This window comes from Anser cygnoides, chromosome 19 (assembly GCF_040182565.1).
Source record: "Anser cygnoides isolate HZ-2024a breed goose chromosome 19, Taihu_goose_T2T_genome, whole genome shotgun sequence".
In the NCBI taxonomy this organism is placed as follows: Eukaryota; Metazoa; Chordata; class Aves; order Anseriformes; family Anatidae; genus Anser; species Anser cygnoides.
Genome location: NC_089891.1, coordinates 11,652,517 through 11,671,548, shown reverse-complemented (window position 1 = coordinate 11,671,548; position 19,032 = coordinate 11,652,517). Strand labels below are relative to the sequence as shown.

The following is a 19,032-nucleotide window of genomic DNA, read 5'->3' as shown; positions in this document are numbered from 1 at the left end:
ATGCTCTGCCGCGTGGAGCTGCTGCCACGGGGATGGCACCGGCCCCACGCCGGTGCAGAGGGACGGGAGAGCAGAGAGAGGACGGACCCAGGTCTGCGCACCCTGCCTGCAGCTGTGGGTGCTCAGCACCACCACGCCGCGCACCCCCTGAAAAGCCGTTCCAGGGCACGGCCTCTGCCGGCTGCGGTGGCACCGGGGTTCCCGGGAGGGCGTTGGGGTTGTGCGAGCTCGATCCCAGCGCACTGCGGCCGGGGGAAGCGTGCTTTCTGGGAACGGAGGAGAAATCCTGCCCGTGGCAGGCTCCGACCTGCACGCACCCTGCCCCGGCGCTCGCCTGGGCACCTGCGGGTGCCGAGGCGCCGGCGGTGAGCGGGCGGCGCAGTCGTGCCGGGGTGCGCCGGGGGGATGGATAACCGCACAACCCCAGGTGAATGGCACGGGGAAGGGGCGAAATCCCGTACTTCTGGCGCGAGCTGCTGGCTGTGGGGTGCTGGGGGCTGTTGGGGAGGTTTCTGGCCATGGCCAGCGCCGACACAAGCCCTGGAGCTGGGGGGGATTTGGGGGGGCTGGGGGGCTGTGCCCCACTCCCAGAACCCTGGCTGCCTGCCCGGTGATCCCCACACCCCACTGCAGCTCCAGGGCTTGGGGGAAACCGCCTGGCGTTCTCAGCAGCATCTCCTGTGCGGCCAAGCCAGCAACAGCAGCAGCCAAAGCTGGCAGGCGCTGGCTCGCTGGCTGGGGAGGAGGGGACGGGGCTGCTGGGAAACCCGGGAACATTTTCCCTGGCTTTTCAAAGCGCCTAACAATTTATTTATTTATTTATTTATTCATTTATTTCTTTAACTCTGCTTTCAAAAGCTGCTGAGAAGCACTAAAAAGAACCAGCGATGGGTTCGGGGGGGGGGGGGGGGGTCGTAGCCACCCAGCCACCCGCTCCCGAGGCTCCGAGCACCCCCGACCCCGCAGCCACCTCCCTGGGGCCTCATCCAGCCCCGGGGCTCTGCAGGGCCGGAGCTGGTGCGGAGAGGAGCAGGGGCCGGCTCTGGCAGGCAGTTTTTCGAGTTGAGTGGGTGCCTGCTCTTCCCAGCCGCAGCACCGCCAGCCCACGGGAGCCGTCCCCGGCAGCGCTGTCTCCCCGCCAGCCGGCTGATTTTAATTCCTCCTGACTGCGCTGTCTCAGCCGGCGCTGCGCTCCCGTGACAGCGTCAGGTGAGGCACCCGGCGCCGGCCACGCAAGGCCTACATCCGATCATCTAGCACTGATCTATCAGATAACGAGGCGTGGGGCGGCTTGGGGCAAGCGGGGAGAGCTCTGGGATGGAGCCTCCTCTCCCACATCTACCCCCGACCCCCAAAAAAATGCACATCCAGGGGTGGCCCCCAGGGTGCTGGACTGCAGGCACAGCGCTCTGTGTCCTGCCTCGGTTTCCCACATGCAAAGCAGGGAAAATAAAATTTGGCAACCAAACCGGCTATGGAAATGGCAGCGATGTGAACCGAGGCAGCAGCAGCACGGCCCAGGAAGACGCCTGCAGGAGCAGGAGGGGGCTCGAGCAGCGGTGCTGAGCACCCAGGGGCTGTGCCCACCACGGTTTGGCCGCGGCGCTGAGCGCAGCGGAGCCTCCGTGCCGTTGCCAGCGCTGCGCTTCCAACTCCCGCGTGCCAGCCCCGGGCTGCACAGCGCTGCTCAGCACCACTGCCTGCAGCAGCGCCGGGGCCGTGGCTGCGGCCCCACGCCGTTCCCGTGGGGGACAGCAGCCGTGCCGGGGGGGGGCCATCGCAGCGCCAGGCACTGCCCGGACCCAGCCGCGGATGTCAGGTTGGTGCCGCCGAGCCAACGCAGCAGGACGGCGGGGCACGGAGCCGCCTTGCACGCGGGTTTCTCCTCGCAGCGGTGACGCCAGCACCTTCTGTGCCCCGGCACCCTCGTGCCCCGGCACCCGAGCCGCCCCCCCCCAAGCGCACGTTGGGCACCTGGAGCCAAGGCTCCCGCTCGCCGCCCCTTTACGCGGCAGCCCGGCTGCACCCAGAGGCGCCAGACGCTTGGGAATGCACGAAACGCTGCATTAGGCAGATGCGGGATAATCTCGCGCCTCCTTCCCCTGCTCTCCCACAAAGCTCTCCCCCCAGCCCCTGCTCTCGGCCCACCAGGGTGCCCCCACCCCTCGCACCCCCGAGCTGTCCCCGCCCTCCCCCCCCCAGCCTGGGGGTCCCCACGGCCCCCCCCCTGCACCAGGCCTGGGACCACCGGGGGGGGGGGTCTGGGGCTGCCCGGGGACAGGGGGAGAGCTGGGGGCAGTGTGGGGTGAGTGTGGGGGGGTCACGGCTGCTCCACGATGCTGAGCCCCTTGGCCGCTCAGTCCAGCTTAATTAACTCCCTTAATTAATCGGAGCCGCTCGCATCCAGCTCCCCAACCCCGGTCTCTACGCGGGGGGGTGCAGGCAGCCCCCACCCACTGCCGGGCCTGGGGGCGCCCACCCTTCGGACCCCCCCCACCCGGGGGGGGGGGGGGAAGAGCCCTGGGTCCCCGCGCACCCCTGGGTCCCCATCGTGGGGGGCGCAACCCGGGACCCCCGTTACCCCCCCCCCACCCCCCCAAAAAAAATGGGGCGCGCCCTGCCCCAGGGCTGCCCCCCCCCGGCCCCCTCGGGTTTGAATGGAGGGGGGGGTGGGAACCTGCCCCATGACGTGGCGCCGCCCTATTGGCCCGGGCGGGGCGATGACATCATGCCCGTGGCGGCGGTAGTGGAGGGGGGGGCGCGGCACGGCTCGGCTCGGCTCGGCTCGGCTCGGCTCGGCACGGCATCGGGGGGCACGGCACGGCTCGGCCATGGGCTGGGAACGGGGCACCACCGCCCAGGTAAGGGGGGGGGGTCGGATCCCGGCCCGGCACGGCTCGGCACGGCCCGGCTGGGTTTGGCACGGCACGGCTCGGCCCGGGAGGAGCTCGCCGGGCCCTGGCTATTGTCCGGGATAGGGACGAGACGCGGCGGGAGCGGGGCTGGCACCGGGCGGGCCCGTTCCGGGCTAGGGCTGGGGCAGTTGGGGCGCTCCCGGGGCCGGCCCCGGTGTGGGGAGGGGGTTCCGGGAGGGGGGCGCAGCGCTCACGGGGCTCCGCGAGCGGCTGGGGACGAGGGGGGGGCGCGGCGCCGGCAGCTCCCCGGTGCCCACGGTTCCCGGAGGGGGGACGGCTCCGGGGGGGGGGTGCGGAGCCGCCGCGGGTGGGGTCCCCGGGGCTGTCCCCAGCCCAGGTCCGGCACCGGGCCGGGAGCGGCGCCGCCGAAGGAGTTAACAGGATGCGGAGCCTCCGGCCCGGGTTTGCCCAGCCCGGGGCACCGGCTCGCCCCGCCCGGGGGTGCGCGGCTCCGGCCCCGGGGGGTGCGCGGCACCGGCTGCGGGGTCCCCGCGGGTCGGGGTCCTGAGCGCAGCCCCGCGGCCCGTCGCGGTTGGCTCGGTGCTCCCCGACCTGGAGCAGCTCCAGCAGCACCCCTTGGGCTCGCCAGGACCGGGCGAAGGCGGGTGCTGAGTCAGAGCCGCCCGAAATCCCCGTCCAGCTCCTCTTCCTGGCACCGGGGCACGGCTTCCCGGCCTGCCCTCGACCGAGCTCCGCGTCCCCGGGGAACGCGTGCCGGCACCTCGGGGCTCTGCGGGCACGGACACGGGGCTCGTGAGCCCGCCGCGGCGTGGCACCGGTGCCACCGGAGCCGGGCAGGTTGGGGGGAGCTGCTCGCCGGGAGCTGGGCGCAGCCCGCGCCGCCCTGGCGTGACCCCAGCAGTCGCAGCACGCCCTACGGATGTTTCCGAGCGCCGAACCTATAGATCGGGGAGGCTGTTAAAGGTGGGGGGGGGGCCGGGATCGCCAGCTGGTGGGGAGAGCGACCGAGGCAGGGAGCGAGCCAGCGGTGCGTGGGTCTCTGCACCCTGAGCCAGGGCTCGCTCCCCAGCGGGACGCCCGGTAAACAGAGCTGTTTTGGCCGCCGCTCCCTCGGAGACCGTGGAGCGAATCCAGCTGAGGCTGAGCACGAGTTCAGTGACTTCGGGTGCTGCTGGGTGGGGAGAGCGAGGCTGGCCCTAACCCCCAGAGCACGGGGCAGCCGTCACACCTCTGTGCCGCGGCACGAGGCGACGGTGGCGGGGCCCCCCCCCCGCCGTGGCACCGCCGAGCAGCCCGGGTGCCGGCAGCGTTGTGCTGACCGCGGCCGTCTCTCCCTTTGTTCCCTGGGTTTTTTGTTTGAGCGCAGGCAGCAGCCGTGGGGCCCCGAGCTGGCCGGCTGCGGGGTGCCTGCCAGCAGGTAGGGTGCCGGGGCGAGCCGTGGGAAGCCCTGCCTGTTTACTTCCCGTCCAGCCCAGCGAAACCGCAGGAATTCGGAGCCTGGAGGAGGCTGGGAGGTCTGCTCAGCCCCGGTATCCTGTCGGACCCCCGCCAGCCCCCGCTGCGAGAGACGGAGCGAGGCCAGCGAGGAGATAACCTCTCCCCCCGGAAACGTCCCCTCCGCAGCCGCGGGCTGGTTCGCGGCCCCACGGCAGGAGGATTTATGGTGCTCGGCGTGTTCTGGCGCGTCCTGCCAATAGTTACTCGCTGAACTCTGGATAGCTCTCGGTCGTCAGCGCTCCCCGGGGGAATCGCTGCTCCGCTTTTGGCACCGGCGTGCTGGCGCTGGGGCAGCGCCTTCCCTGGGTCAGCTCTGATCTGCGTGCAGATAGCTCCGGCCAGAGCCGAGCTTCTCCTCCCAGCCCGGCGAGCTGGCCCGGGCTCTGACTCTTGCTGCCGGCCGCCTTTCCGCTTCCAGTGGCGCTGGGGCCTCCTCCGTGCATCCCACGGCCAAACCGTGGCGGTGCCGGCGGACAGGACCAGACCCGTCACCCCTGCCGGAGCAGAAGCAGTCACCGGGCGCCTCCTCGTCCCGCGCCAGCAGGACCGTCTGCCCCCAGGCCCTGGCGAGGCTCGACGGGGAGCCCGACGCCAGGGTGTGACAGCGGGCCGGTCCCCCCCCCGGGACCGGAGGTGGCAGGGCGTGAGCTGCGAAGCGTCTCTGGCAGCCGCCTGCCAGGCAGCGACATCAAAGGGCTGCGCAAGACGGCAGCCTGGGGCGGGGGGCCAGAGCCCCGGGGAGCTGGGCTGAGCGTTTCCTCCCTGCCCCGGGGCTGTGCGGGGGGGCCCGGACCGGTCTGGGGCTGCCCCAGCTCCCGGCGGGCCGGGGAGCATCCTCTGATCTCTGGGCTGCAGGGTGCTGCCCGTGGCGTCGGCGCAGCCAAGGCTGGTTTGGAGCCGGCCGGGCCGGCCGGGAGGGCTCTCCCAGCTCGTGAGCGGGCTGAGCCGGAGGCAGGCTGCGTGGGAGCTGGGCTGGAGCGGTGTTTCCCCAGCGTATGCCCGCACACCGTCCTCTTTCGTGCCCCCCACAGTCCCCAGGAGGTGATGGTGAGACGGGGTGGGGGTGCTGCTGGAAGCCGCCCGTTTGCAGGGAAAATCGGGGACCTGAGGCTCTCGCCCTTTGGAGCTTATGGTCCCAAAAGGGTGAGAAGGCAGGGATATGAAGCAGGGCACAACCTACCACTTTGCTTTACCCCTTTTCCCTTCCAACTTGCAGGTTTGAAGGGAAAACCTTCAAACTATCCCCCTCCCCAATGCCCTGCTAGGACTCGCGGCTGTCCACGGTGCCCAGAAGTGGGCAGCGCTGCCTGCCCCGCCGCGCAGCCTCTCGGGTTGTGCAGCAGCCTTCCCCCAAGGTAGCCGGGCAAAGCTGCTCCGGTTTCCTTTGTGAAAGCGTCTGCAGTGTGGATGTCACAGGATCTGCTCCTCGCCCTGAGCGGGAGCAGGAGAAAAGGGCTCTGTGTCCCGCTCCCCCCGGGCAGGATGGAGCCGGCGGAGGCGTCTGCTCCCCCGTCACCCTTTGGAGAGGCTGGGGGCGAAGCACCGAGGGAGACCTCGGCCGCCACGAAAAGGGTTCGTGGGCAGGAGCCTCGAGGGAGGACACAGCTTGTTCGGAGGCTGACGGTGATGGAGAGCTTCTGGCCGGGGAGGCCGCGCCGGTAACGCTCGAACCTCCCGGTGGCCCCTTCACCGAGGCTTGCAAAGTATCTCGCAAATGCTGAACTTGGCCCCGAAATCTAAATACAAGGGAGGGACAGTCCCCAGATGGCCTAAATCAGCAGCACAGTTGCCTGGCCCAGCTGGGGAGCTTGCCGGGAGTGTTTGTTTTATGTAAAACCAAAGGCTGCAGGAATGCTGGCCTGAAAGGAGACCCTTGCCGAGGGGAAACGTCTGTGCCACGCACACGCGCGCTCGGCCTGTGCGAGACGCTGGCAGCCCAGCGAGCTGCCTCCGCGTACAAATGCGGGGAGGGAAGGGGAGGAAGGAGCCTGCCAGCGCTTGGTTTGAGGTGGTTGCGCCGGGCAAGAAGGCGATGGGATGCGGCAGAGCGGCTGCTGCGCCCTGCTTGCACCCTGCCATGCTCCGGGGGTGTCCCCTTCAAGCACCCCCCCCCGGGGCCATCGTGGCCTCAGGAGCCGCTGTGGAGCGTGGTGGCCCCGAGCAGGGGCTGGGCGCAGTGGGGCTGGGCAAGAAAGGGGCTGGGCGCTGGGACTTTGCACCCGCGTGGGGTCAGAGTCCGTCCTGCCCACACGGGACCGGCTGGGCTGCGTGGCAGGGGAAAACCGGGCGTCGCGGGGGCAGCCCTGGGACGTGCTGGGGGGCAGGTGCTGCGGCCGTGGGGGCGCCTGGCCAAGCGGGTACGTAGCTGGGTCGTGCAGGGGGCCACGCTTCCAGACGTCGTCCCCTTTCCCGTGAGCGTCACGGGGCCGTGGTGTCGCCGGCGATGCCCGAGGGGAGGAAGCAGGCGGCTGCGAGCTCTTCCTCCCCGAGCTCTTCCTCCCCGGCAGCCCCTCCCCGGACCACCTGGGGCTGCCTGACGCCACGGGAAGCCGGGACGCGGTGACGTGGTCGCTGTCCTTGTCCCCCCCTCCTGCAGGGGCTACCGGGGCTGGGCTGGATGGGGCGGCTGGCGGCACCGGGGACGGAGGTGGCCGTCCTGCTGCCGGGCTGTGGGAAAGAGGAACGGAGAGGCCCTTTGTCATCTCTGCTCTGAGTTGTCACCCCTGAGTCACAGCGGTGACGATGAGGTGGCCGTGCATGGGACGGGGCAGCGAGGGTGGGCACAGGAACCTGGCACGCGTGTGGGCTCAGCGCCGGGGGGGGCAGCGAGGAGTGGTGCTGGGGGGCTTTGGGGTGCTCGGGGGCAGCACCGAGGCTGTGTCCCCATGTCCCCGTGCTGCCAGGTGCGTGAGGATGCGGGAGCCATCCCTGCTCCCCGTGCTGCTCCCCTCGGCACGCCGCTGGCCCGGCGGTGCCTCCCGGGGGCTCTACGCCCTCCTCACACACTTCCTGCCGTCTGTTTCCAATTCCTCCTGGCGGCTGCTCCTCCCTGCTTTCTTTCAATTAAAAAAAAAAAAAAAAAAAGTCCCAGGCATCTTCTCGGCGCGCGGCTCCCAGAGGCTCAAGCGCTGCCGTGCCCCTCTCCGGGGGGCTGGGGCTGCGCGGGGAGGGGGCAGCGGGTGCCCTCGGTGCCCCTCTTTGTGTCTGTCCCCGAGGCGCAGCGGGATCGCTCGGCGTGCCGCTGCGGATCCGGCTGCTGTGAGAGTCAGCTCGTGCTTTTCGGGGGAGCAGGGAGAGTAGGAGGGCTGTGGGGGGTTGCAGGGTGGGATGTGGCGCTGCAGTCCCCATCCCTGCTGCGACGCAGAGCTGCGGAGGGTCCCTGTGGCCGGGCCACGTTTGCTGTCCCGGCTCTGTCTCCAAAGCAGCCACAAAGCGCTTTTGTTCGGCCCGGGAGGGGAAGGGAGACCTGGGCGCGAGTGGGGCCGCAGCACCGGGTGTCCCCACTCGTGGGTCACCGTGGGACAGGGCGAGGGGATGCTGTGGGGCCGCGGCGTCGTGCTCGCGTGGCTCGGGGACCGTCCTGCTGCATCCCTGTGCCCCCGTCTTTTTCCTGCAGCCCTTCTGCGTCTGCTCTGTGGCTGGGGACTGGCACCGCCGTGGGGACAGAGCGGGATGTGGGGGGCCTGGGGACCTGTCCCCCGTGTGGCACCGCCCTGTGTGGAGCGGCAGATGCTTTTCCCCAGGGTACCAGAGCCGTTTGCGGGCACGGGGCTATGTTTTGCAGCCTGGCAGGGTGAGGGCTGGTGTCAGCAGATCTGTGCCCATTGGTGTCCTCGAGGCCTGACCGTGTCCCTCTCTTGTCCCCTAGGAGTGACCCGTCCGTGACGCCGGCGGGGAGCCCAGACACGGAGCAGCAGACGTGAGCACCGGCCGGGCCTGCGGGGCGTGTGACATCCCCTCGGCCACCCCGCCGGGACCATGCCCATCCTCAAGCAGCTCGTCTCCAACTCGGCCCACTCCAAGCGGCGCTCGCGGGCCGACCTGACGGCCGAGATGATCAGCGCGCCGCTGGGGGACTTTCGGCACACCATGCACGTGGGCCGGGCCGGGGACGCCTTCGGGGACACCTCCTTCCTCACCAGCAAGGCCGGGGAACCCGGGCCGGAGGCCGGCGAGGAGCCGGGAGCCTCCAAACCCAGCCTCCTGTCCCGCCGCTTCCGCAGCAGCAAGCGCTCACAGTCGGTGACGCGGGGTGACCGGCGGGACATGCTGGGCTCGCTGCGGGACTCGGCGCTCTTCGTGAAGAACGCCGTGTCCCTGCCCCAGCTCAACGAGAAGGAGGTGGACAGGAGCGCGGGGCAGCTGCCCAAGAGCCTCTCCTCCAGCCCCGTCAAGAAGATGCCGGAGGAGATGAGCCCCGAAGAGCAGCAGCGCCTCAACGGGGCGGCCGCCGGGCCGCTGAGCCCCAGCTTGGACGAGCGCGACTTCGGGGACATCACGGAGCTGCCCGTCGTGGTGGCCAAGAGCGGGGCGGGCATGAAGCACGCCGAGTCCATCATGTCCTTCCACATCGACCTGGGGCCCTCCATGCTCGGGGACGTCCTGAGCATCATGGATAAGGAGCAGTGGGAGCCGGACGAAGACCCCGACGCGGAGGAGAGCCGCGAGGAGGTGGGAGCCGCCCTGCCCGGCTCCCCGGTGGCCTCGCAGAGCCAGAGCCCGTCCCGCAGCGCCGGTGGCCACGGCCCCAGGGACAGCAGTTCGGCATCCAGCTGCGCCTCGGGGCCGGAGGAGCGCAGCCCCCTCCCGGGGGCACAGAGCCAGAGGGGCCCCCCGAAGCGCCCCGACAAGGAGTTCTCGTTCGCCGACGAAGACGACGACGAGATCAGGGTATAAGGCGGGCGGCCGAGCCAAGGGGTCTGGTTCTCATTTGCGGTTGCTTGGACACGGGGCCGGAAAACCCGATGCTGGAATCGACGGCACCGGGGAAGACTTCACTCCTCGCCCCTTCCCTCTCCCCTCCCGGCGGGCCGGTGCCCGTCCCGGTGCCCGTCCCGGGGTGGATGTGCAGCGGCAGGACAGCACTCGCTCCCGGGGCTCCCCGCTGGCTCTCCGCCCCCAGGAAAACTCCAGCACGGCCCGGGAGAGGGAAGCGGACTCGATCTTGGTTCTTTCTGTTGGACTTTGGATGCTAGCGCTTTTTTTTCCCCACCCCCCCGCCTATGTAAAGCAATAGGATCAAACAAGATGAGGCTTCGAAGTTGTAGCCCCTCTAGTAATGTATGTATATTTTTTTTTCCTGCCGTACAGTTTTTACTGCTCTCTGATTTGTACCTAACTTTCTTTACTCCTGCTTTTGTTTTTTTTTTTAACGGAGGGGAGATTTCCTACGAGGAAGGACTTGGCTCTGGAGCTCGGAGCTCTGCACCATGCGGAGGGCTCCAGGCCCGCAGGCAGCTCCAGCTCCCGGGTTTCTTCGGGACTTTGTGCAGTCTGAGAGCCTCCGGCCTCGTGCTGCGGTGGGGGCTCGCTCCCCATCTGTCCGATGGATGGATGGATGGATCCATCCCAGTGTTTCTGTGGCCAGCCACCCTCCGTGCACAGCCCCAGGTGCTCCCAGTTGTGCTGGGGACACCAGTGGGGGCCTGTCCCCACGGGAGGGGTGCCCAGGACCCCCGGGTCGGGCTGAGCCCTCGTGCTGGTGGCCGCAGCCCTGGGGCCGGTCTGGCTGGTGCAGGCGGGTGGAAGAGGAGGGTTTTATACCTTGTATGTAAAAATGCAAAGAATAAAAGGAAACTGTAGTGACAGCAGTGGCCTGAGTTCCTGGAGGGGGGTGGTGGGGTTGCGTTCTGCACGAGGTTTGCTGCAGGGATGGGGTTTCTCCGTGCCGCTGCCACCCCCGGACCCTGTCCTGCCTCCTCCGTCCTCGCTGCAGCCCTGGCCCCGCGGGAGCTGCGCCAGCCCGGCCTCCTCTCGGTGCCCGTGGCCGTGCTTTATCTGCCCATCGCAGCGGGGGAAGCGGCGAGCTCCTGCCGGCCGGATCTGGCTCCGGGCTGTGCCCCTCCGGCCAGGCCGGCTCCTGCCAAGGGGCGGCAGTGCCAAGCCGCCTCTCTCCTCCTGCAGCCTGCCCGATTCGAGCCAGGGAGGGAGGAAAGGTGGTGGTGAGGAAACTTCCCTGCTCTGAGCCCTGCAGAGCTGCCGTGGCCCCTGCCAGCCCTTGTGTGGGTGGATGGAGGCGCTGAATCCAGCTCAGGGGGTGTCCCCGTCCCACGGCAGGATTTCTGTGCGTGAGCAGGGCTCTGCCAGCACGAGGGCTGCCTTCCCTGCCCGGTCCCGCTGGTACGGATGGGGTCAGCAGCCCCGGAGCACTTGGGCTCCCCGGGACCTGCCCAAGGGATCGCCCTGTGGGGACAGGCGGGTGCCGCTGGTGGGAGCAGGCACTGTGCTGCAGCGGGGACACAATGGGGTCCTGTGCGTGAGCCAGGGCCGATACAATGCCCCGCGGCGTGGGACATTGGGCTATTGTCCGGGCTGGGGAGAACAACAGCAGCTGCAGCTGGCCGCCCGGCCAGCGGCTGCTCTGAGCTCACCGGGGTGCCTCTGCCCCGCTCCCGGCGCCTGTGTGATCCCCTCATCCTGCTCCGCGGTGCTGGGGTGCCTGCACCCTGCCCTGAGCATCCCTCCTGAGCCGACGGGTGCTGGTCCCTGCCCGCTGGGAGGTCCGGGGGAAGCCGGCTCCTGCTGTCCCTTACCGATGCTCCGACGTGAAGCAGCGAGCGGGAAGGTCTCTGGGGTCTGCGCCCCTTCCCGGAGGGTGCTGTGCAGAGGGGGAGCCGCGGGGCGGCCGTGCCGCCATCACGCAGCCATCGCCATCGCCGTGACGCCTGTCGGCTCCAGCCTCCCGCTCGGCAGCGCCGCGCTGCCACGAGCCGACGGGGCAGAAAGCGGGCGCCGCACCGCGGGACACGGCCCCGCTCACTGGGACGGGGCAGCAGCCCCGGTGCAGGGCCAGCACCACGGGGCTAGGGCTAGCGGGGAGTAACACCGGCACCTCGGCCATGCCAGCAAGCGTCCGGCCGGTGGGGACGCGGCCGGCACAACCAGCGGTGCTGGGGGGGGGATGTGCATGGTGCGAGGCCGCGGCCCCACCGGCGGCGCTCGGCAGGCGGGCGGCACTGGTCCAGTGCGTTTATCGCTGGTGACAGAATGGGAGCAGGTCTCCGTCCCCGATGTGTCAGGCCCTGTCGCTCCGGGCGCATGATGGGGACGTGCGTGATGGAGGAGGAGGGCCGGGGTGTGGGGTGACGCCTGGCACCGGGGGGTGCTGCTCGGGGTGTCCCCCCCAGGATGTGGCCCCGCAACGGGGCCGTGTCCCACACGTGCTGCTGCAGCCTGGCCCCTGGGGGGGGGGGGGGCTGAAGGGGTTCCCCTGGGGGTGCGAGGTGTGAGCTGGGTGTCCCCACTGGCAGCCTGGGGACGTGGCTGTGTCCTGCGGGCACTGCAAAGCGGGACGGGGGCCGGTGCTGCTCTGCATCACCCAGCAACGCTCAGAGCACTCGGGGTGCAACAAAAAACCCGCAGGATCCATCCCTTGCTCTCGATGACAGCGTGCAGGCCACCTTCAGCTCTGGTTTGGGGCTGTCTGCTGAGCAGAAAGCCCAGGGTGAGGGGTTAGCCCCCGGGGTGAGGGGTTAGCCCCCATGGTCGGCCCCAGCGGACCCCACTGAGGGTCGGGGGCCGCCGGCCAGCTGCTCTGGGCGCAGATCCGGGCGGAGAAGAAGCAGATGTCAGCACCGAGGCAATCACGGGCTGCGAGCGGCTGGGGCCTGGGGCTGAGCTCCCCGCAGCTGGGCTGCGGCACCAGGCAATCCCGGCTGCAAATTGAGAGCAGATGTGGGCGGCTTCTCCCTCTAAATGGAGGGCGCCGGGCTCCTGCCTGGGCTGGGTTTGCTCTGCGTTGGGGAGGAGGAGGAAGGAGGAGGAGGAAGGGAGGTTTCTGAGCGCTGCTGGGGCCCAGGCTGGGCGCTGTGACCGTGCTCCTTTGGGAGGCTGGGCTGGGGGTGCCTCTGGCTGGAGCTGGGGCCATGCAGGAGCTGGTGGCGGGCGTGGAGAGGCTCAGGTTTGACTTGGAGGCTGATGTGGAGCAGCAGAGGGGAGCCCAGCTCCTGCCCTTCTCGGGTATGTCCAGTAAGTCGGGGGACAGGGTCCTGGGGCAGCCCTGGGGGGGCGGCAGGGCTGCAGGAGGGGTAAGGAGAGCCCCAGCTGGAGCTCCCTGCTCTGCTGCACCCACCGCAGTGCCTGGGTCCCCCTCGGGTGGCCCCAAGCACTGCTCCCCTGGGGATGCCTCTGGCCCAGCCCTGCGAGGGAGCTGGGGTGCCCTCCTCCCCCCGATAACACGGGGGTCCCGGTGCTGGGGCCTGCGGGTGAGGCTCTCTCTGAACCTGCTTTCCCCGCAGAGCTGGGGGGGCTGTCTGCGAGCTCTTCACCCGGGGGCTGTGCACCAGCGGTGAGCGTCGGGAAGGGCTGGGGATGGGACCAGTGCCAATTTGCAAGATTTTGGGGACATTAGGGAGATTGTGCCCCCCTCTGCTCTGTCACCTCCCCCGTAGCTTTCTCCATGGCCCTATACCCACCAGGCAGGCAGTTTGGGGCACGAAGGCCGAACTCTGCTCAGAGCCCGCCACCAAAACCCTTCGGAGCAGCGCCGCCAGCCCCGCTGCACCCAGGGGAGGGCTGGGGAGGGTCTGGGTGCCCGGTGCCTGGGACAGGCCCGTCGGTGACCCCCCGTCGGTGTCCGGGGGCCGCAGGCACGCAGTGCCCGTTCCGGCACGCGGGCGTGGAGCGGGCGGTGGTGTGCAAGCACTGGCTGCGCGGGCTGTGCAAGAAGGGCGACGGCTGCGGCTTCCTGCACGCCTACGACGTGACCAAGATGCCCGAGTGCTACTTCCACTCCAAGTTCGGTAAGTGCCGGACTGGGGGTCCTGGGGTTGTGTCCCCCAGCCCACCCCGCGTCCTTCGGGCCTGGCCTCGAGCTGTCGCCTGATGCCACCTCCTGTCTGCGGGGAGAAGCGCCACTGCCACTTGGCATGGGGACGCAAGCCCCCAGGCCAAGCCTGTGCACCCCACAGCACCTGGGTTTGTCCCAGCCCGCCGTCTTTTTGTGCTTTTTTTTCCCCCCATTTGGCTTGGGGGAGCCTTGTCCCACCTTCTCCCCCCTTTGCTCCCACAGGGGAGTGCAGCAACAAGGACTGTCCCTTCCTGCACGTCGACGCCGCAGCGGACAACGGGGCCTGTCCCTGGTACGACCGAGGCTTCTGCAGGCACGGTGAGGCCCTGAGAAATGGGACATGCGCCGGGGTGAGCGGGGGCTGCCCGTGTTCCCCACCACTGGGGGTAGGAACCTGCACCCTGCTGCTGGCCCTGCCTCCCCCGAAGGGATGGAGCCGGAGCTGGGTGAACTGGGGGGTGGGTGGGTGGGTGGGGGTGGGGGGTGCCCAGCAGAGGTTTGGGCGCGGTGCCGTGTCCCTGCTGACGGGAGGCTCTCCCGTGTGCGGCAGGACCCTTGTGCAAGTACAAACACAGGCGGAGGGTGATGTGTGCCAACTACCTCGTCGGCTTCTGCCCAGAAGGACCCAAATGCAGATTCACGCAGTACGTACGGCGTGGGATGGCGGGGAGCTCAGCGTATGGCCGGCCTGGGACGGCTCGGGGACAGCCAGGGGACGGTCCCCGCCCCCAAGGCTGTGGCCCTTGTGGTATCTGGATCAAGGATGAGGATGCATTGAGGCTGCATCTAAATGAACCCCTCTAGTCTCTCCTTACTTCCGACCTGAGCTGGTGACAGCCCCAAGTCCCTGTGGGGACACCTGCACCCAGCGGTTTGGGCCCCTGGGACAGCACTGGGAGGCTGTGGGAGGCATGGGGGGGCCAGGGGCTGCCACTTGCCACGTCCTGGGGGTAACTGCCTGTCCTTGTGCTCCCCTCCAGCCTCAAGGCCGGGCTGACGATTCGCAGCGCAGATCCAGCCAAGGTGACACAGGGAGGGTCCCGTGCGGATCCCCCTCGAGCTGAAGCCCTCTCGTCTGTGTCCCTGCTCCAGTGCTCTTGTAGGAGCCAGGGGACTGCGGTGTCCGACTGCCTCGTGTCCCCCCAGGGAGCCGAGTGTCCTCGGGAGCTGGCGTGGCGGGCACCCGCTGCTGGCAGGGAGAGCAGCCCTGAGGACGCGCCACCTGCGGAACCCCCGCTGCTGGCCGCTGCGCAGCCCGGGGCCACCAGCAGCGTCCCCCCCAGCCTGCAGTGGCTGCTAGAACCAGGCACCTGCTTCAAGGTGGGTGGTTTTGGGGCTGGGAGCCCTGGGTGCGGTGATCCCACCTTTGTGGGATGGTGAAGCGCTACGGTGGGCGGCAGCATGAGGTGCGGGGGCTCTGAAAGTGGCTTGTTGAATCAGGGTGTGTTGAATCAGGGTGTGTTCTCTCCCTGGGCTGGGCTTTTTGGGGCCTGTGAGCCTGTCCCCAGACAGGGGATCCCCTTGTCTAAGGTGGCTGACAGCAATCCCAGGCAGCTGGGGTAGCACCTGGCTGGGAAGGAGGGCTGGAATAATCAAATCCCAAGTGATGCTGGGGTGAAGAAACTTCTCTAAGTGCTTGGCACGCAGCAGAGTAGCCCTGGAGAGCAGTGACCCCTTGTCTCTGTGGGGCAGGGGTTTGTTACAGTGAGAGGTCTTGGGCTGCTGCTTGTAGGCAAGAGCTGTGCTAGCTGAGGCTCCTTGGAAATGCTGGGACAAAAGCACGTGATAAAACAGCCCAGAGTTGATCTAGCACAAGCTTGACGGCTGTCTCTCCTTGTTCCCTCCCCAGTGCGGACAGAAAGGTCACTACGCTGGCAAGTGTAGGAAGAATGAGCTGGAAATCCTGCTGGGAAAATGACTTGAGTGCTCCTGCAAGGAGAGGGGAAGGAGGCCACAGGGCGATACACAGCACGACGGAGCCAGAGAGACTCCCACTAGGACAGCTGCTGGACTAGAAAAGCCAGTCGGTTTTGCTCAGCACTCGCTCACAGCTCTGCACAAGGAGCAAAGGAGGAATCACAGCGTCCTTAATGCAGCTGGAATTGCACTTCTCCATTCCCCCGGTGGTCACTGCCTGCTCCCTCCTGTGCAGCTGCGTTTGGATGGGGGCAGCAGGGAGGGGGCATGAGGAAATTACCAACCCACAGGTTTGAGGGGTGTGGGAACAGCTTCTGCCAGAGTCCTGGGCAGAGGAGGGTGTGGGTGTGCTGATCCCCTGTGAAGGGGGGCGAGAAACACCACGGTTGAAAACACACAGGGCTGAGCAGGAAAGGAAAATGCACAAAGGCTTTTATTGCTGGTAAGGGGAGTTCTTGGTGAAACGCCTCTGACACAATACTTCTGCACCTCACTTGGAATAAAGAGTTCGTATTTTTGTTGCCTTTTTTTTTTTACCCTTCATGCCTGTAACATGACCAATGCTGCTTTTCCAGACATGTTCGGTGACGGCAGGCTACAACTAGCACTCTCATAACTGTCCTCGTTTGTCTGATGTCAGTTTGCCCTTTGGGCACAACAGCTAATCCAATGGATTTTCTTCTGCCAGAAATAGGGCACCGCGTTCTCAGTGCTGCTGCTTTAAAGCCTTCGCAGAGATCCTTCCTGTGGCTGTTTTGGTGCCCAGGCAGTCCCAGGGGTGCTGTGCTGGTGGTGAAGCAGGGGCTGGGACCCCTTTGTGGAACAGCTCTGCGGGGACCACCCTTCTCCTCGGGCTGGTAACAAAGCAAACAATCTTGTTGTGGAGAGGGGTAAGTAAAAGATGGGCAGTGCTGGGCACAGCTCTGCTAACTTAAGGGAATGATTATCCCCCTCTGCCACAATCAATCATATAATTTATTGCCAATACACTGTAACATGTGTAGATCAATCTATGCTAACCGCCTATGTCAGGGAACTGTCCTGTCCCTGACCTATCCAGCAAGAGACCCAAGCTGCTGCAAAGCAAAGTACAGGAGCTCTCCTGCAGACCCCTGAGGAGCCGCCCTAACACTTTGTCCTTCAGTATTGAACGCTGCCTGACCCGCAGAGCAGTGACTGCAGGCTGTCAGCATCACCCCTCTGCCTGCCGGAGGGTAGCTGAAAAGCACCCCCTCAGCAGCAAGGATTTACGAGCTGTCTCTGACAGGAAGGGGGCCTCTGCTGGGTTCAATCCCTGTTGGGACGCTGGTCCAGAGAGCTTGTGCTGACTCCGTCAAATGGTTGTGATTGTTCCCTGGTTGCTGTTCCAGCTTCTTCAGTGGTACTTACGCCAGCGATTACACTCTAGCAAAACAGAGGGGGAAGGGAAGAGAAAAAAAAGTGTTAGCACGATGCTACTATGCTCAGGGACCGCGTGACACAGTACGCTGCCCAGCAGGGGTGAGCAGGAGTCTGACTACAGCTGTCTCTGTTTATGGGAGCAAGCCCTGGTGGGGAAACTACCTAACCACCACTTAAATCCCTTGTGTCATTTCTGAGGAAATCCAGGGAACGGGTTGTGTCCAGCGCTGGAACATCTCCCTCTGCTCCGTGCAGATTTAAAGAGCGCTCCCAGCTGTTTCTGGCTCTCTCCAGGGAGAAGCTGTAAATCAGTAACTGTTACCAGCACCTTCATTAACTACATTCCTCTGCCTACCTAAGCCAAATCAGAACACTGTTCCCTGAGCTCTGGTACTAGTTTTAACTGTGACATATTTAAATGACTTCAGAGCTTGAAACAACATGAGTATCAGACTTACCAACTGCTGCGAAAGGGGGAACTAGTGAAATAAGACATCAATAAGTAACTAAGACATCAAGAAGGACATCTTACTGATATGCTGATAGCTCCAGCCGTAGCTGAGGATGCAGTATCCAGCCAGGAGCATGGAGACCCCAGCTGCTCCACCCTTCTTCACGTTGATGTATTTGTTGCAGTAACTGTTCCATGCTGTTGGAATAAAAATGCAGGGGTCACACCACATACCGGTCACACAAATTTCACTGGTTTCCACGTCGCTCCCCAAAGCCAGATGGTTGGATCGACTGATTTATTTCTTTATAGACTGGCCCCCTGGACCAGGCTGCAGCAGCACGTTAGCAGATAAATCGGGTAAGTGGGACAATTCTGCCCCACGAGCTGGCAATTTAGCCTCACCTTTCTGCACTCCTCCAAGCAGCCCCCGGGGAGAGAAGTCACGGGTGGCCAGCCACGTGGGCAGCTCCCCCAGCCTGACATCCATCAGGCGCCTTTCTGCGAGGGGCCCTGTGAAACGAGAGGTCAGAGCGGTCAAAGGGAGGGAAACGAGGCCAACGCATGATGTGATCGTGTTCGCTGGACCGGGCGGTGAGCGCTGAGCTGCTGCACAGTGTGGTTCCTGGTGAGCTGACTTTGAGAGTGCTCAGAAAAGAAGAGCGATTCTCTCCCCCACAAAGCCAGCTGGCTCCACCAGCCCAAACACGCACGAGCCCATCTTAAACTGCTGGTTTTCCAGGCTGGGAAGGTTGCACAGGTAACGTCCTTGGACTCTTTCAGGTCCGAACCCAGCAGCTCAGCGCTTCCTATTCCCGTTTACGTCTGACAGTTTAGCCTGACAGCACAGCAGCAGCAGCGCCGTGCGTTTCTTACGTTACCTCGCTGCCCTTCGGAGAAATTGCCCTCCGGCGTCTTCGTCGCGACCCCCGGCTCTCCCTGGAAAGGCCTCTCCGCAAACGCGCTCAGAGCCTGATAATTAGGCCGCAGCTCCGGAAACCACTCCAAACCCACGGCACCTGCCCGCGCGCTCCTGCCAGAGCCCCGGGAGAGGCAGATGGGCTGGCGCTGGGAGGCGCGGGGCAGGAACGGGGCGTCCCGCCGCGCGTTCAGGAGGGGCTCGGTAACGCCGGCCATCTGCCGCTCGCTGCCACCGGGCTCCGGTGCTCCGGTTAGCTCATTTTTGGCCGTCCCTTCCCCGCGACCTCCGGGCTGCTCCGCTGACAGACGGAGGCTCTCGCTGTGCGAAGCCGACCGGGGGGCTCCGTGCCCCGCGGCGCCTTCCCCGTGCCTCTGCCCCTCTCCTGGCCCGGTCCTCGCCGCTCCCCGCTGCGGGAGGAGCTCACCGGGGCTCGGTCTGCGGCCGGCTCCGCGTGCTTCACCCGCGCTGCAGCCACCGGGGCCGGGAGCTCCGCGCCCGGCAGCCTCCGGGCCAGCGGCTCCGGGAGCGGCTCCCTGCGGGCCGGGGCTGGGCCTTGCCCCGGGACCGGGACCGGGCCGCTCCCGGAGCACCACGGCGCGGTGCTTCTCGATGGCGACTTTCGGCCCTCGGCGCAGCTTCGCGGCGGCGGCCGCGGCCTCCTCGGGGCGGAGATCGAGGCTCCGGGCCACCTCCGCCTCGGTCCCGTTCCCGGTCCCGGTCCCGGTCCCGGCCGCCGCTTCCCCCCGCAGGCCCGGCGCGGCCTTGCAGTGCGGGAGGTGCGCGCGGAGCCTCCGGAAGTTCCTCTGACAGTACGGGCACCGCTGCAGCCCTCCCGGCCCCTCCGCCATTCCCGGCACCGGGCCGCTTTCCCGTCAGGCACCTCCGCGGCCACCCCTACCGGCGGAGCACCGGGGCCGCTTGGGGACCTCAGCGGCGCGCGGCGCGCCTGCGCAGTGACGTT

The 19,032-nt window shown here is 67.0% G+C and overlaps 4 protein-coding genes across 8 annotated transcripts in view; 2 read left to right on the top strand and 2 right to left on the bottom strand.

The window, feature by feature from the left end:
- The window catches only part of RPL38 (ribosomal protein L38), a 226,944-nt gene that overhangs the window by 102,404 nt on the left and 105,508 nt on the right, over positions 1–19,032 (bottom strand). The gene's annotated exons all lie outside the window — the stretch shown is intronic.
- Positions 2,703–10,180, top strand: CDC42EP4 (CDC42 effector protein 4). Of its 3 annotated transcripts, none has more exons than XM_048064473.2 (2): positions 2,703–2,861; positions 8,242–10,180. In XM_048064473.2, the coding sequence occupies exon 2, from the start codon at positions 8,352–8,354 to the stop codon at positions 9,267–9,269; it is 918 nt and encodes a 305-aa protein (XP_047920430.2). In that variant the 5' UTR covers positions 2,703–2,861; positions 8,242–8,351; the 3' UTR covers positions 9,270–10,180. The 3 variants fall into 3 exon arrangements, with proteins under 3 accessions (XP_047920430.2, XP_047920431.2, XP_047920432.2); XM_048064474.2 differs by lacking the exon at positions 2,703–2,861 and adding an exon at positions 6,708–6,730; XM_048064475.2 differs by lacking the exon at positions 2,703–2,861 and adding an exon at positions 7,479–7,631.
- On the top strand, positions 12,057–15,815 carry CPSF4L (cleavage and polyadenylation specific factor 4 like). 3 transcript variants are annotated; one of them, XM_048064478.2, is made up of 7 exons: positions 12,079–12,560; positions 13,181–13,333; positions 13,603–13,698; positions 13,931–14,024; positions 14,361–14,403; positions 14,527–14,700; positions 15,230–15,815. In XM_048064478.2, the coding sequence occupies exons 1-7, from the start codon at positions 12,458–12,460 to the stop codon at positions 15,296–15,298; spliced, it is 732 nt and encodes a 243-aa protein (XP_047920435.2). In that variant the 5' UTR covers positions 12,079–12,457; the 3' UTR covers positions 15,299–15,815. The 3 variants fall into 3 exon arrangements, with proteins under 3 accessions (XP_047920433.2, XP_047920434.2, XP_047920435.2); XM_048064476.2 differs by having other exon boundaries at positions 12,057–12,560; positions 14,361–14,700; XM_048064477.2 differs by having other exon boundaries at positions 12,058–12,551; positions 14,361–14,700.
- On the bottom strand, positions 15,701–19,027 carry MTNAP1 (mitochondrial nucleoid associated protein 1). Its single transcript, XM_013178827.3, has 4 exons — positions 18,031–19,027; positions 17,555–17,662; positions 17,231–17,347; positions 15,701–16,701 (listed from the first exon to the last, which is right to left on the bottom strand). The coding sequence occupies exons 1-4, from the start codon at positions 18,917–18,919 to the stop codon at positions 16,673–16,675; spliced, it is 1,143 nt and encodes a 380-aa protein (XP_013034281.3). The 5' UTR covers positions 18,920–19,027; the 3' UTR covers positions 15,701–16,672.